Source organism: Gadus morhua, chromosome 23, assembly GCF_902167405.1.
Source record: "Gadus morhua chromosome 23, gadMor3.0, whole genome shotgun sequence".
Taxonomy (NCBI): Eukaryota; Metazoa; Chordata; class Actinopteri; order Gadiformes; family Gadidae; genus Gadus; species Gadus morhua.
Genome location: NC_044070.1, coordinates 19,560,662 through 19,574,146, shown reverse-complemented (window position 1 = coordinate 19,574,146; position 13,485 = coordinate 19,560,662). Strand labels below are relative to the sequence as shown.

Genomic DNA, 13,485 nt, shown 5'->3' with positions numbered 1-13,485 from the left:
AGCTAGTAAACTGAGTGTTTTAAAGTGTATCGTAGTTTATATTGTATTGTATTTAATTGTTTAATCGAATTTAGCAAGTAACTGAGTGTTTAACTGTAAAACAGTAAACTGGGAGGAGGAGGAAGAGGAGAATGAGGAGAAGGCAAATGAGGAGGGGAAGGAGAAGGAGAAGGAGGAGGAAGAGGAGGGAGGAGGAGGAGGAGGAGGAGGAGGAGGCGGAGGGAGGAGGGGGGGGGAGGAGGAGGAGGGGGGGGGGATGAGGAGGAGGAGAAGAGAATGAGGAGAAGGCAAATGAGGAGGGGAAGGAGAAGGAGAAGAAGGAGGAAGAGGAGGAGGAGGATTAAGACGAGGAGGAGGACTCACTCTGCTTGATCAGCCTCTTGTCGGCCACCAGGACGTTCTCGGCGTCCACCACGATCACCTTGCCGTCCCGCGGACCGACGGCGAAGTTGTCGAAGCTGACGTCCAGCAGGTAGAGGGCGAAGTCGAAGTCGTTGTTGGTGAGCTGCTCGGCGATGTCCATGAGCTGCCGGGCCAGGTCCACCCTCTTCTCCCCACGGCGCGTTGTAGAAGCTCCACAGCTCCTCGCCCACGTAGTTCACCGCCACCACGCGCCCGCACGCCCCCAGGTACTTAGCGAACGGCCAGCCCTCGTCGGATGGGAAGCTCTGCAGAGGGGGACAGGAGACGGAGGCACCTTCCTGTCACGATTTACATTTTACATTCAGGGCGTTTAGCAGACGCTTTTATCCAAAGCGACTTACAATAAGTACATTTGTCAGAAGAAAGAGAAAAAGGTGCTAAGCACTAACAATTGTTAGCCCAATCCCCGTATATATCAAAGACCGCTACAATAAGACGAGACATGACTCTAAGTACCCGCTCGTGCTGCTGTGCTCTCTCTGGAGTGCTTTAGGCTCGATAGTGGAGCACTTTCACGATGCTTTACATTTAGAGATTACATATATCAAGTCGTGTATCATGTTGTACTATATTTGGCTTGCTACATGCTTTGGCAATGGAGGGTTCGTGTGAAGGACGCTCTTGGAGCGAACGTGTCAGACATACTGTGGACCAGAGTGATAGCCAGGGGGCGTGGCCAGGAGCCTGGCTGGGGGTGTGGTCAGGAGCTAGGCTGGGGGCGTGGCCAGGAGCCATAAAGTTCAATGAGCATGATACGCAGCACACCCCTCCGTCTCCCTAGGGTGGAGGGGGAGGGGTGCGTGTGCGTGTGTGTGTGTGTGTCAGACACACCTTGTGTGCTTTATTACAGCACTGCTCGTCACCTGCAAATCAGCAGTTTGCCACCTGGCAGCAAGCAGAGCAGATGATGCTACCTGGTCTGAATTCTCTGCATACTCCGTCCTCAAGAGTCTACAGATAGCATGTCTGGACAGGAGCAGGCACACACACAGACCCCCACCGGCACAGGCACACGCACAGACCCACACAGGCGCGCACACACACACACACACACACTGTCCTCACAGGACTTTTATGTCGGAAAATAAAACGTAGGGTCGTCGACAGCCAGAGACAGTTTCGTTTGATAGCAATTTTAAACAGTAAAGCTATATTTAGTTTTGAGGAAAAAGCTCAGTGCGCTGCATCTCTCGTCTCTACGCATAAAGATTCTTATTTCATATTTTTATGCACAAATGTACAGTATTCCATTTCATATAGTCGTTATATTTTTATTTTCATGCCCAGTATTCCATTTCGTTCACAGCTTTCTTTTATTTCACATCTTGTTTGGGTTTCTTTTACACTTCTTCTTTTCATATTGCGTTGTTGAAGGAGCCTGAGACTCAAGAATTTCATTGCCGGCGACTGCTGCTATAATTGTTGTGCATTTGACAATAAACCATCTTGAGTCTTGAATCCAACAACAGACACTGGCATGCTCCTTCCCTGACGCGCTTCAGCCAGCGACCTCCAGTCTAATCAGCCGGGGAGCGAAAGAACGAGCAAGAGCCATCGATCCCGTGACCCTAACCCCCCCTCCCCCAGGGCAGATCTCCCCACCCAGGGGGTAACCCCCCATAATGACCCGGTCACTGAACATCCCGCCTTTTACATTACACTACTTACTGAAGAAATCTATACTATGACCCCGAGTATTAACGGGGTCCACGACGACAAAGAGCGTCCAGAGTAGAGGTCTGCCATTCATAAACAGACCCCCCCCCCCCCCCCCCAAACACCCTCATCGACCAATCAGAATAGAGCAACAACAAAGCCCTCTAAATGGAGTCGAGCTACTTGTCATCTAGGTCAGGAGAGAGAGGTTAGCCTAGAGCTACTTGTCAGCCGTGTGATTCACATTTAAGTTCGCTTAGAGCTACGTGCTACAGTGTTGATGCTACCCTGACAAGACTGGGATGAGGGGAGTGTTATCCACCTGATCAAACACAGGCGGTGGCTGGGCGCACACACACACACACACACACACACACACACACACACAGATGTAGTGTTTACATCACAGTGCATCTATAACCTACCTGTAGGACCAGAGGCTCTGGGTTGAAGGCGAGCGTCATCAGCAGCTGCATCTTCTCCGTGTCCTTGAGGTTCTTGAGCAGGAAGCTGCCCGAGTCCTTGGTCTCGGCGTAGCGCCGCACCACCCGGTCCAGCAGCCTCTGGGAGGGGCAGTGCACCAGGTCCGACCAGCCCTCCACCACCTCGGGCGTCAGCAGGCGAACCTCGCCGTTCAGCCGGGCGAACTCCGTCTTGTACACGCCCTGGATGAGGTCGCAGCGCGAGCGCCCCGTCGCCCGCTTGCAGATCTTCTGGTCGATGTCGGCCAGCTCCTGGTTGGAGCCCAGCCTCTTCAGCACCACGCGGCGCGTGCCCTCGCGCGGCTCGCCGTACTGCGCAAAGTACACGTTCTTCACGTTGAACACGTCGAGGAAGCGCAGGCGGCCCCAGGCCTCGAACGACACCTGGCCGTTCATGAACTTGCGGCACCAGCTGGTGCCGAAGCAGGCGGGGCACTTGTTGAGGTTGATGAAGCGGCGGTCCGTGAGCTCGTTCTTCTGGAAGGACGCCAGCAGGCTGTGGGTGTTCATCAGCAGGATGACCAGCAGGCCCACCACCGCCAGCAGCTTCACGCAGCGGTACACGCGCCCCAGCTTCAGGGGCAGCATGCGCAGCATGGTGGGGCACGCCAGGGTCAGGGGGGGTCAAGGGTCAGGGAGGGAGGGAGCTAGTCTAGACACGCCGACATGGGGAGGCCGTCTAGAGCAGGGGGCGGGGTCGAGGGTGAGCGGGGCCGGGGCCGGACGGCCGCCCGTCAATCATGGTGTCCAATCAGACGGCAGCCTGGGAGAGAAGGGAGGAGGGTGTTGTGATGACATCGCCACACAAAACAGAGACTTATGGGGGATCGCACACAAACACACACACAATACGACAGACTAATTCTGGAGGCGAGGTGGAGGGGGAGCGAGGGGAAGTTGAACCTTTCTTGTGCCACCCTATCATTTCAACCCTGTAATCTGCTCTTTAAGGGAGACAGTGTCCAACAACCGGGGGGGAGAGAGGAGCGCGGTCTGTAGTGAAGAGAGAGGGGTCTGTAGTGAACACGCACAGACACACACACACACACAGAGACAGAGAGGTCTGTAGTGAAGAGAGAGGGGTCTGTAGTGAACACGCACAGACACACACACACACACAGAGACAGAGAGGTCTGTAGTGAAGAGAGAGGGGTCTGTAGTGAACACGCACAGACACACACAGAGACAGAGAGGTCTGTAGTGAAGAGAGAGGGTCTGTATTGAACACAAACACACACAAAGACACAGAGACAGAGAGAGAGATATATTCTGTAGTGAACAGAGAGAGGTCTGTAGTGAACAGAGAGAGGTCTGTATGGAAGAGTGAGAGGTCTGTAGTGAACAGAGAGAGGTCTGTATGGAAGAGTGAGAGGTCTGTAGTGAAGAGAGAGGTCTGTAGTGAACAGAGAGGTCTGTAGTGAACAGAGAGGTCTGTAGTGAACAGAGAGGTCTGTAGTGAAGAGAGAGGTCTGTATATCGATGAGGATGATTTGAGATCAATCTGAGGGTAGAGATACACTTAATAAAAATAAGAAATTGGTCATGTGTTCACATCGGCTGTCAAACTGCTGTCGAAGAAGGTGATTTTGAACAGGGCCCAATTGAGTCCCTGTGATTGCGGGGCCATGTAATTGGCCCCTAACCTGTCATTTTGTCCGTGGGAACACGCCAGAAAAGTTGGGCCATGGACATCAGTGAATAACGCAAGTCCCAGACAAATGAGTGCCAAGAGTTGACTTCATAAAGTCAGTTGATGTTGCACCATGCGAGTCGTTCACAGCCAACGTATGAAGCAGTACTCTGATGTATTATAAAATACACAACGCACGTATGAAACAGTACTGTCGTAGTACAAAACAGCCGAGCGTGACAGTTCCTCTTCATGAGCGCACAATAGCGTAGCAGTGTAGCCGAGCGCGCTAGTCTGGTAGTGGCAGGCGGCGGCGCTAGGCTAGCCAGCGGAGCAGCTAGTCTCTTGGAGGAGCCACAATGCCTCTGACCGTGTAAATCGGTCATCCTCAATTACAAGTGATTAGGACACGGCATGACTAACGGAAACACCACAGATTAGCAGGTCAACGCGTTACCCCCACAAACGGGGCAGAGAGGCTGACAGAGAGATGGAGACGGAGACAGAGAGGGGGAGAGAGAGAGAGGCTGACAGAGAGATGGAGGCGGAGGGGGAGAGAGGGGAAGAGAGAGAGGGGAGAGAGGAGAGGGGGAGAGAGAGAGAGAGAGAGAGAGAGATGGAGACGGAGACAGAGAGAGGCTGACAGAGGAGAGAAGAACCGAGAGAGAGACAGAGGAGATAAGAACAGAGAGACAGACACCACCCCCCCCCCCCCCCCAGAGAGAGAGAGAGAGAGAGAGAGAGAGAGAGAGAGAGAGAGAGAGAGAGAGAGAGAGAGAAGAGAGAGAGAGAGAGAGAGAGAGAGAGACGGGCACAGAGAGAGAGAGAGAGAGAGAGAGAAGAGAGAGAGAGAGAGAGAGAGAGAGAGAGAGACGGGCACAGAGAGAGAGAGAGAGAGAGACAGGCACAGAGAGAGTGAGACACAGAGAGATGGAGAGGGGCACACAGAGAGAAAATAGAGGGACAGAGAGAGAGGAGAGAGAGGGAACAGGAGAGAGAGAGAGAGAGAGAGAGAGAGAGAGAGAGAGAGAGAGAGAGAGAGAGAGAGAGAGAGAGAGAGAGAGAGAGAGACGGGCACAGAGAGAGAGAGACAGGCACAGAGAGAGTGAGACACAGAGAGATGGAGAGGGGCCACACAGAGAGAAAATAGAGGGACAGAGAGAGAGGAGAGAGAGGGAACAGGAGAGAGAGGGAACAGGAGAGAGAGAGAGAGAGAGAGAGAGAGAGAGAGAGAGAGAGAGAGAGAGAGAGAGAGAGAGAGAGAGAGAGAGAGAGAGAGAGAGAGAGAGAGAGACGGGCACAGAGAGAGAGAGAGAGAGACAGGCACAGAGAGAGTGAGACACAGAGAGATGGAGAGGGGCACACAGAGAGAAAATAGAGGGACAGAGAGAGAGGAGAGAGAGGGAACAGGAGAGAGAGAGAGAGAGAGAGAGAGAGAGAGAGAGAGAGAGAGAGAGAGAGAGAGAGAGAGAGAGAGAGAGAGAGAGAGAGAGAGAGAGAGAGAGAGAGAGAGAGAGAGAGAGAGAGAGAGAGAGAGAGAGAGAGAGAGAGAGAGAGAGAGAGAGAGAGAGACCGACAGATCTTTGGTCTCCCAGTCTTTAAATACTCTAACCAGGTCAGACGGTGGAACAACTGCAGTTATCTCTGAAGTACCGTATTAAGTATCGCTTATACTCATTAGTATACCTGCCTTATCAACAACTGTTTACACACAGGATATCTGACTTATTAAATGCTGTATGTATACAGTAGATCTGCCTTATTAAATACTGCTTATATTAAGTATCCCTGCCCTATTAAATGCTGTACTTACATACAGTATATTGCCCTTATTATATGCTGTTTATATTAAGTATATCGGCCCTATTATATACTGTCTATATTAAGTCTCACCTCCTTATTAAATACAGTATATAACTATATACTGTACAATATAACTGCCTAATTAAATACTGGTTTTAGACAGTATATCTGCCTTATTAAATACTGTTTACACACAGTATATATCGCCCTTATTAATTACATCAACTAAAATGTAGCTGAAAATAACAAGGAAATATCTGTGGTCAATAGTTATTTCAGTTATATTATCAATAAAACCACCATCGTACTACGGAATAACAGATATATTCTCCACATAAATAAGAGGCGCACCACCCGTCGTGTTTGCTTACATGAATCTCCCCACTCAACTCCCAGAAACCCCCCTGACTCTGCCCAGACAGGTGAGGAGGAAAGAACACGCTTCTATGAACTCTCAAAGTCTCCAGCCTACCGACTGTGAAGGGGCCACAATCGGATGCATTTTTGCATTAAATGCAATTTCCATACAGTATATCTACCTGATTAAAGACTGTTATTAATTACTGTTTATATTAAGTATCACTGCCTTATTAAATACAGAATAACTGCCTTATTAAACACTGTTTACATACAGTATATCTGCCTAATTAAATACTGTTTACATACAGTATATCTGCCTTATTAAATACTGCTTATCTGCCTTATTAAATACTGCTTGCATACAGTATAGCTATCAAATACTGTGTTTATAAACAGTATATCAATCTGCCTCATTAAATACTGCTTATATACAGTATATCTGCCTTATTAAATACTGCTTATCTGCCTTATTAAATACTGCTTGCATACAGTATAGCTATCAAATACTGTGTTTATAAACAGTATATCAATCTGCCTTATTAAATACTGCTTATATACAGTATATCTGCCTTATTAAATACTGCTCTGCCTTATTAAATACTGCTTGCATACAGTATAGCTGCCCTAACAAATACTGTGTTTACAAACAGTATATCAATCTGCCTTATTAAATACTGCTTATATACAGTATATCTGCCTTATTAACATCGGTACAGCACCGAACACGTTGTGGTGAACATACTGTGAAAGAGAGTTTTAAAATGTCATCATATATCTGTAGATCCATTGCAGCATCTATAGGTAAAACCAGTGCAGCGTCTTTAGGTAGAACCAGTGCAGCCAGTGCCGTGTCTCCAGGTAAAACCAGTGCAGCGTCTGAAGGTAAAACCAGTGCAGCTAGGAGTTCAGAGCTGGAGGTATGAATTCGTTTTTCATGACGAAAAGTATTGAACAAGTTGGGACCACAGAGGAGACAACCTGGTTCTTGTACGCCATGACAATGCACTCACAACTGTCGACAACAAACAAACATCCGTCTTTAATATGTTCCAACAATAGCCGTAGCATAGGGACTCCACAGAGACTCTCTATTCAGCATCTTGCGACTACAGAGAAGCTGTATTTAAGCGGGTATATCTGTATTTTAAATATCGGCAGATAAATAGAAATCTGTAATTCTTTCACCCACTCATATCGGCAACAGCATCGGCCCAGAATATCAAACATTGGTCGTGCTCCTCCCTGAAGTCTGAACTGATAATAAGCGGTTTTAAATGCGTTAAGACTCCTAGCTACCTGGGCTCGACTCTGAGCCTAATGGAATCATTCTTCTGCACTTTTCCCTGATTGCTCTGCAGTAAAACAATGGGCGGTAGCACCAGCCATCGATTGCAGGGTATGTAAAACAGAGAGCGTCGGCGTCTCTCTGTACAAATCCCTACAGAAGACCTTTAACGGCATGATATGAAATATACATTCCACTACCAGAGACACATCCAGAGAGGGGAGGCGCGAGGAACTAATTAGCCACAGACAAGCATAGAGCTGCACGGGAAATGTCTTCCTCAATTGGCACCACAAACACGAGATTTACACCCAGCCAGCATTAAGCATCAGCAGCTCTGCAGACACTAGACAACAGCACTGACGAGTAAGCAGAGCTGGTACGAAGTATCCAATTAGAGACGTTCCGATACCATTTTTTCCTCCCCGATACCTGAACTTGAGTATCGGCTGATACCAAGTATAAACTGATACAGCATCTATCATTGTAACTACTTATAGAACTTGTTATTATTTAAGGGTTCTCTTACGATGACTGCAAGGTATTGTCGGTTCATTTACTGTCTACATTTTTTTGCATTTATTTATTGATGTATAACCTAAAATTATAAAACATTGGTATTTTTTTAGTCGAGCGTCCATGCATCCATGTTATAACGATTTGGTTTCCCATTCAGACTTTCCACCTCTGACCGTTGACGAACACAGCATAACACCGTAGTGTTTGTGAGGTCACGGGATGGTATCAGATCGGAGCATAGCCCTGCCTACTCGCCGATACTGCATCTTAGGCAGCATCGGAGAAATGTCCGATACTTGCACGGGTATCGAAACGACTAACGTTTTTTTTGCATGGTTTAATTACGACAGACTCTACTCTAAAGCAATGACGTCCAAACCAAGCCAGCCGTGGTGCAGGAGAGACGGGGACATTATTATCACAGTTTATTAATTCTTCTTCGGGTCCAGCTGGAGTTCAGCAGCCCCCTGACCGCTAGGCCTGAGAGACACTTAGTTTGAGACACTGCGGATTGAAACCAACCACATGCTGCTCGTTCCAGATGGGACCCAAACTGAGGCGCCAGACCAGTCTTCACATCGCCACAGAAACGCTTCAATTACCCCCCCCCCCCTCGGCTCATAGGCCAGAGGAGCCCGGGGTCTGCTCCCCCTCTTCATCAAGGCTGGTAAACACCTCTCCCAGGCCCCCGGCCCCCCCCCCAAGTGGCCCCGGGATCATCAGCCTCGCCCACAGAGACTCCTCGACAAATCAAAGAATGACTTTCCTGCTCATGCATTGGAGATGAGTCGCAGCGAGAGGATGATGTGGTGGATCTGGCAGATGTTAGGATACCCAAAACGCCTCATTACCGACACCCAGGCACACCCCACGTCGCTTGAAACAGAATGACACGAGAGGGCTGGAAACAAAAGATCTGCGTTTCAATCTCCCGACACGTCGCTTATGAAACCGTTCAGAGCAGGGGCTGCTTTTGAACGAACCTTTTGTACGAGTGTTAGTGGTGACGGCGCCGGGTTGAGAGAACACCGTGGCGTGTACACAACACGATCCACTACACATGACACAACACTACACAACACCATCCCCACCGCAACTCAATACAGACCTCCCTATACCCTATACCCACCTCCCAGCCCCTACACACTAACCCCAGCTCCCTACACCCTAACCCCCCTAACCCCACACACTAACCCCACCTCCTACACCCTAACCCTACACCCTAACCCCACCTCCTACACCCTAACCCCACCTCCTACACCCTAACCCTACACCCTAACCCCACCTCCTACACCCTAACCCCAGACAGACAGGGAGAGGCAGATGGTTGGATTGAAAGCCGAGGGGGGGGGGGAGGGAGAGATTAACTTTTGTCCATCTCTTCTGCTTTTCATCTATTCTTCCGCTAATCTTTAGACATTCAATTAATAATTAATTAACCCCTCTTCCTCTGTGGATGAGTTGAGAGGCATTGGACATGAGCTCTGTTTCCACGGTTATTGACCGGTGAGTCAATAATGTTTGATCACAAACTAAAGCCCCCGACACACGCGCGCGCACACACAACCACAACCACACACACACACACAACTACCCTACTTAAACTATCAATATATGTAATCTATAACAGTCTATAACAAATGTCAGTATATCTTCTAGATCTACAACAATCTTTATCTATTTTTTCCGTTGGTTGCTGGAAAACGTTTCTTGTAATGCTCTACCTCCTGGGACAGGTACTCTGTACTGATCGCAGTAAAAGTGTGTTTCTTGGTGAAACGCTACAAGGCTGGAACCTTCCCACTGAGGAACGCTGAAGAAACCACACACACACACACACACACACACACACACACACACACACACACACACACACACACACACACACACACACACACACACACACACACACACACACCACGTTAAACCTCTGCCGGTACCATCGGGAGGTCTCCATGTACAGTGGGAACAAGGAGCGACTAAATATATACATCCCAACAACAGCATCTGAACAATACGTCTCTCACCATGGAGGGAGAAGACAGTTTAAATCATGAGACGTTCCTGAGGGACCTGATGGAGACAGTCCCCTGCTGAGAAATCATATCAACGCAGCAAGAGAGTTTTGGTTACAACCGAACTATAACGGCCTGGATCACAACAGAACTATAACAGCCTGGATCACACCAGAACTACAATAGTCTGGATGACAACATAACTACAACAGTCTGGGTCACAACATAACTAGAAGCCTTGATGGTTCCCAGCACCCAGCAGCTAGTCAGGCAAAACCAGCTAGTTAGAAGCTGGTCGTGTCAGAGACAGTTGTCAAATAAGGACCGACAACACACACACACACACACACACAAACCTAAAAGTAAAGACTCGACACATTTATACCACGGCCATAAACGCGGAACTGTGATCTTTTGCAGAATAAATACAGGTTTATTGAATGAATCCGTCTTTGACGGGGTCGTGGTCGGTCTGCACAACATGGAGATAAACTGACCCGGGTCCCGAACTCAGTCGAACCAAAGAAGAAGAACTTGAAGTGCTACACTAAGTACTACTCTCCCTGGTAGAGAAGTAACATTATACAGTGATACCAACCAGGAGGGACCAGCAGAGAGATACAGGTCAGCACTGCTGTGGTACCAACCAGGGTCTCTCTGCTGACCAGGAGAGCCCAGGAGAGACCATGAGGGACCAGGAGAGACCATGAAAGACCAGGAGAATGAGATGCGGTGGGGGTACGGGTCCGGGTCAGGACCAGGACATAACGGAGGGTTCGGGGTAATAACACTAAAGAAGATTATGAACCAACCTGAATCTTTCCGCTCCTCATCGGTCCCAAACTTTCGCACGCGGCCCGATCACCGTCGCTCCTTTGCGGAATATGCCCGGAATATTCCGGGTACTTTTCGACGAGGGGAAGGAGATCTGAGGAGCTACGACCCGCGGTGTGTTATTATGTTTCAGAGCGTTAGCCGGTTAGCCTGTTAGCCCCTCAGAAATAAACAGTTGTGATGTCTTAACTCTTGAGATCCCGGAGGTCCTCCTTCACGTCCTCCTCACGACGGATACCGTCGGCCGCTGACGTCATTAACATCCGTGTTATTATTGTTATTATTCCGTCAGGAGTCGCTTTATGTCCGCGGAGCGGCAGCACGGAACTGTCTGTCCGCAGCACGGACCTGTCTGTCTGCGGCTCAGTCGGATCCACAATGGATCTGTTCCCACTTTGCCAACAGCGACCTCTCCGCGTTTCACGACACCGAGCGTCCCCTTACGGCACCCCGCCTTCCTCCCACGACACCCGCCGGGTGTTTACGACCGCGGTTGCTAAGCAACGACTCTCCAGATGGCTGTCCTGCAACCCCCCAATGTGAACTTTTGTGGATTTATTTTGAACGCTTTCAAAACATTCGATGACCCAAAGTTTGTGTGTGTGTGTGTGTGTGTGTGTGTGTGTGTGTGTGTGTGTGTGTGTGTGTGTGTGTGTGTGTGTGTGTGTGTGTGTGTGTGTGTGTGTGTGTGTGTGTGTGTGTGTGTGTGTGTGTGTGTGTGTGTGTGTGTGTGTGTGCGCGTCAGGAGAGTGAAAGTGGGTCAGGCAGACCCGGGTAGACGATGTTGGGGTCACTCTCAGGCTCCGTGTTAGGGGGTGCATGAAGGCGCCAGCATGAATGTTTAATTGGCTCGTGGGCCCGGGGCGAGTCTGGCCTAACGGCGTCAGATCATCACCGTCCTCCTCACATGCATCGCGCTGGCTGAATGCGGTCCTTATGTCGACCGTCCTGGGCTTTTTCAGATCCTCTAAGGTTCCGCACAGTCAGCCTGCTTCGGGAAAACTGGGAAGTCATCGGGGGAAATCAGAAATGACAAAAATACGCTAATTATTAAAGATAACTGATGCGGAGGGGGTCTGTTGCCCTCTGGGTCGGAGCGGTGCCGTGGAGTGGATTAGATTTCCCCCCCCCCCCCCACACGGGGTTCATCAGACACTGTGATTAGGGCTCCCAATCAATTTCATTTTCCAGTTTGATAGATTTTTTTTAGATTGGAGTTTAAATACAACTGTCAACGATAGTCTTTCCCGAGTCAATAGAAGTCCATCGAGCAATAAACCGCCAGATAATGCATTGTTATAGCGTTTTCTTAAATAATCGACTTGGATTGTAAAAAATATCTTATTAGATACGTATAAATTAGCCTTTTATGAGCGCCTCTCAGAGCAGGCTCGCATAAGCTAGTGGGTATCGCCCTCTTAAGGTCGGTGAGAGGAACTGCAGCCTCTGGCCTAAAACGGGTTTGCATCGCCCTCTTGAGGCCAGTGAGAGGCACTGCGGCTTCCGGCCTGAGACGATCAGAAATCTGGTAGAATACTTGAAACGTCTGGTCACTGTTTTCTCAATCTTCCTCTATTCTTACTGAAATACGGGTAGACTGCATGGTAACTCATCAGATTCTGTCTGGGTCTGGTTATGTCTTAGTTATTGTTATGACCGTTGTGTTTCTGGAACCTGGTTGGTTTGTTTTGCAGCTGTAACGTTTGACCGGTAGATGGCGCTGCTGAGCCACAGAGGACGATGAGGCGGTCTATTTGACTAACTATTTTAGTGAAATTTGCTCAACTCCAGAGAGATGACCCATAGTGAGCCCTGTGTCAGAGCTTTATGTTGTTCAATTAAATTCAATCCAATTTTATTTGTATAGCCATTAATCACCATTACAGTTTAAAGGGCTTAAGAGGCCAAATAGTTATGATTAAGGGTGTTTCAGACCTGGAGGTTAAGGGTGTTTCAGACCCGGAGGTTGCGGGTGTTTCAGGCCCGGAGGTTGCGGGTGATTCAGGCCCGGAGGTTAAGGGTGTTTCAGGCCCGGAGGTTAAGGGTGTTTCAGGCCCGGAGGCTAAGGGTGTTTCAGACCCGGAGGCTAAGGGTGTTTCAGACCCGGAGGATTAAGGGTGTTTCAGACCCGGAGGTTAATGGGGTTAGACCTGGGTTGGGGTCTCAGTGGAGAGATATCCTCATCCCTCCTCGTTGAAGACATGTCAGGTCTTGCTCACATTCTTGGGCGGCGTAGCAAAATGCAAACATTCCTGTAAACATGTTCAATACTGTCAGTCAGCTGATCTGTCTTTCTGCTGATCAATGTGTCTTTCTGACTTTGTTTTTGTCTCCCCTGTCTGTCTCTCTGTCTCTGTGACTTCTGCGGATCTCCTGTTGTGTCCGTCTGTCTGTCTCTCTGACTATCTTTTACACCTGTCCGTCTGTCTGTCTTTCTAACTGCCTGTTAGCGTGTCTGTCCATCCATTTCTGACTATC

General features: G+C 49.1%; 1 protein-coding gene across 1 annotated transcript; it reads right to left on the bottom strand.

Moving 5' to 3' along the window:
• Positions 1-243: 243 nt before the first annotated feature.
• dipk2ab (divergent protein kinase domain 2Ab) lies at positions 244-11,451 on the bottom strand. The gene is given in 4 exon segments (XM_030349521.1): positions 244-553; positions 555-668; positions 2,505-3,324; positions 10,986-11,451. Coding segments are annotated over 3 exon segments (981 nt in total). The 5' UTR covers positions 3,159-3,324; positions 10,986-11,451; the 3' UTR covers positions 244-340.
• Positions 11,452-13,485: the final 2,034 nt, after the last annotated feature.